We start from the raw sequence: 1579 nt of genomic DNA, 5'->3' as shown, positions 1-1579 counted from the left end.
TGCTGCCCCCCCACTTGCTGCCCTCCCACCCCCTGCCCTGGGGACCCCTGGCCTGAGGGGACACCCATCTCTCAAGCACACTCCCAGGACCCAGCTTCTTGGGTTGGATTGGGTGCTGTGCAGGATGAAGGGTGGCTGGGACCCCCCAAGAGGGCCAGGGACTCTGAGAGAGGCAGGGACCCAGGGGCTGCAGGGACCCCCAAGAGAAGTAAGGACTCCCAGGCAGCAGGGATCCCAGGGGGGGGGTAGGGACTCCCAGAGGGACACAGACCCTGAGGGTGAGAGGTCGGGGGCAGAAACCCAGAGCAGAAGGGACCCCCAGTGGCAGGGACAGCAGGGAACCCACGGGTGGCAGGAGGGATCCAGTGGGGCAGAGACATATGGGAAGAGGGGCACCGAGGGAGCAGATACCCCATGGGGTGGGACGCCAGGGTGTGAGGGTAGCGGGGCTGTGCCCAGCTGGTGGGTACATGGACTCATGCATCCATCTCACCTTGAAGGACACCTTCACCCTGTAGTCCACCCCCTCCTTCAGCACAAAAGCCCGGCCCCGCAGCACCTCCAGGTCTCCTGCGCCGAGAGACAGTCCATGAGCTCGGCACACCTTCCTCCTCCTCCTTCTCCCCCCCCCAAGTCTGTGCCCCCACCACTCACCTGTCAAGTCCATGGTGATTGGCCCCGGTGCCTGCTCACACATCAGGGTGAGCCTCGTCACCTGCACGTTGGGCACCCTGGCATCTAGGGACAGGCAGCAGGGTGCAGCCCTTACCTACCTGCACCCAGCCCACTGGCACCTGGGGGTGGGAGGGTGTCTGCGACCCCCAGAACGGCCTGAAGGGCCGCAGTGCCCCTGGTGGGTTGTTAGGAGCTGGCAGGTGCTGGGCAGCCCAGGCAGGGTGCAGGAAACATGGGGCATCTCAGACCAACCTTGGCATCAACACCTTTGGGGGTGAACACATTTAAAAGGGCCCAACCACAGGTATCTCGCTGGGTGTGATGCTCCCTGGGTTGGGTGGGGGTCCAAGAGGGGGTGGGGAGGAGGCCAAGGCATCCCTCAAGGTGGGTGCTGGCCTAATTGCACCTCAGCAGCCCAACCTGCACCCCGCCAGCAGCCTGCACCCCCACCAACCCACTTGCACCCCATCAGCCCACACACCCCCCACAGCCAAGGCGAGTCCTCCTCCCTGCTGGGGATGTCCCAGGGGTGCTGGGGACACCTGAGCTCCCTGCACCCGCGGAGGCTGCATCACCCTGATGGGGTGTTGGGGTCTTGGGGTGCAGGGGTGTCAGGGTGCAGGGGTGTTGGGGTGCAGGGGTGTCCAGCCCCAGCAGTCAGCCCACAGCCTCACCCAGGGCAGCGGGGATGGCACCCAGCAGTGCCTGCTTGTACTTGTGCAGGCTCTCGTCCCCCGGGTCCAGCTCCTGGATCTCCTGCAGGCTCTTCTTCTCCGGCGTCTTGTACGCCAGGGCCACGTCGGCATCCTCCTCCTCCTCCAGTGACAGCATCACCCCCTCCTTGTCAGCCATGATGTCTGCAGGAGACAGGCAGTGGCAGTCCCACCACCCTGGGGACACCCCA

At 65.2% G+C, this 1579-nt stretch overlaps 1 protein-coding gene across 1 annotated transcript in view; it reads right to left on the bottom strand.

Annotated features, from left to right (window-relative positions):
- LOC104386850 (rho GDP-dissociation inhibitor 3-like) overlaps positions 1-1573 on the bottom strand; it is a 2015-nt gene extending 442 nt beyond the window's left edge. Inside the window, exons 1-3 of the mRNA XM_009995518.1 lie at positions 1350-1573; positions 655-738; positions 494-570 (exon numbers count right to left, since the gene is read on the bottom strand). Coding sequence (XP_009993820.1) covers positions 494-570; positions 655-738; positions 1350-1527 — 339 coding nt within the window. The 5' untranslated portion in view covers positions 1528-1573. The remainder of the gene's footprint in view (positions 1-493; positions 571-654; positions 739-1349) is intronic.
- Between the last annotated feature and the right edge of the window lie 6 nt (positions 1574-1579).

Source organism: Chaetura pelagica, unplaced genomic scaffold (genome assembly GCF_000747805.2).
Source record: "Chaetura pelagica isolate M959 unplaced genomic scaffold, ChaPel_1.0 scaffold124, whole genome shotgun sequence".
Lineage (NCBI taxonomy): Eukaryota > Metazoa > Chordata > Aves > Apodiformes > Apodidae > Chaetura > Chaetura pelagica.
The sequence above is the reverse complement of the archived record's forward strand: the minus strand, read 5'-3'. Positions and strand labels throughout refer to the sequence as shown.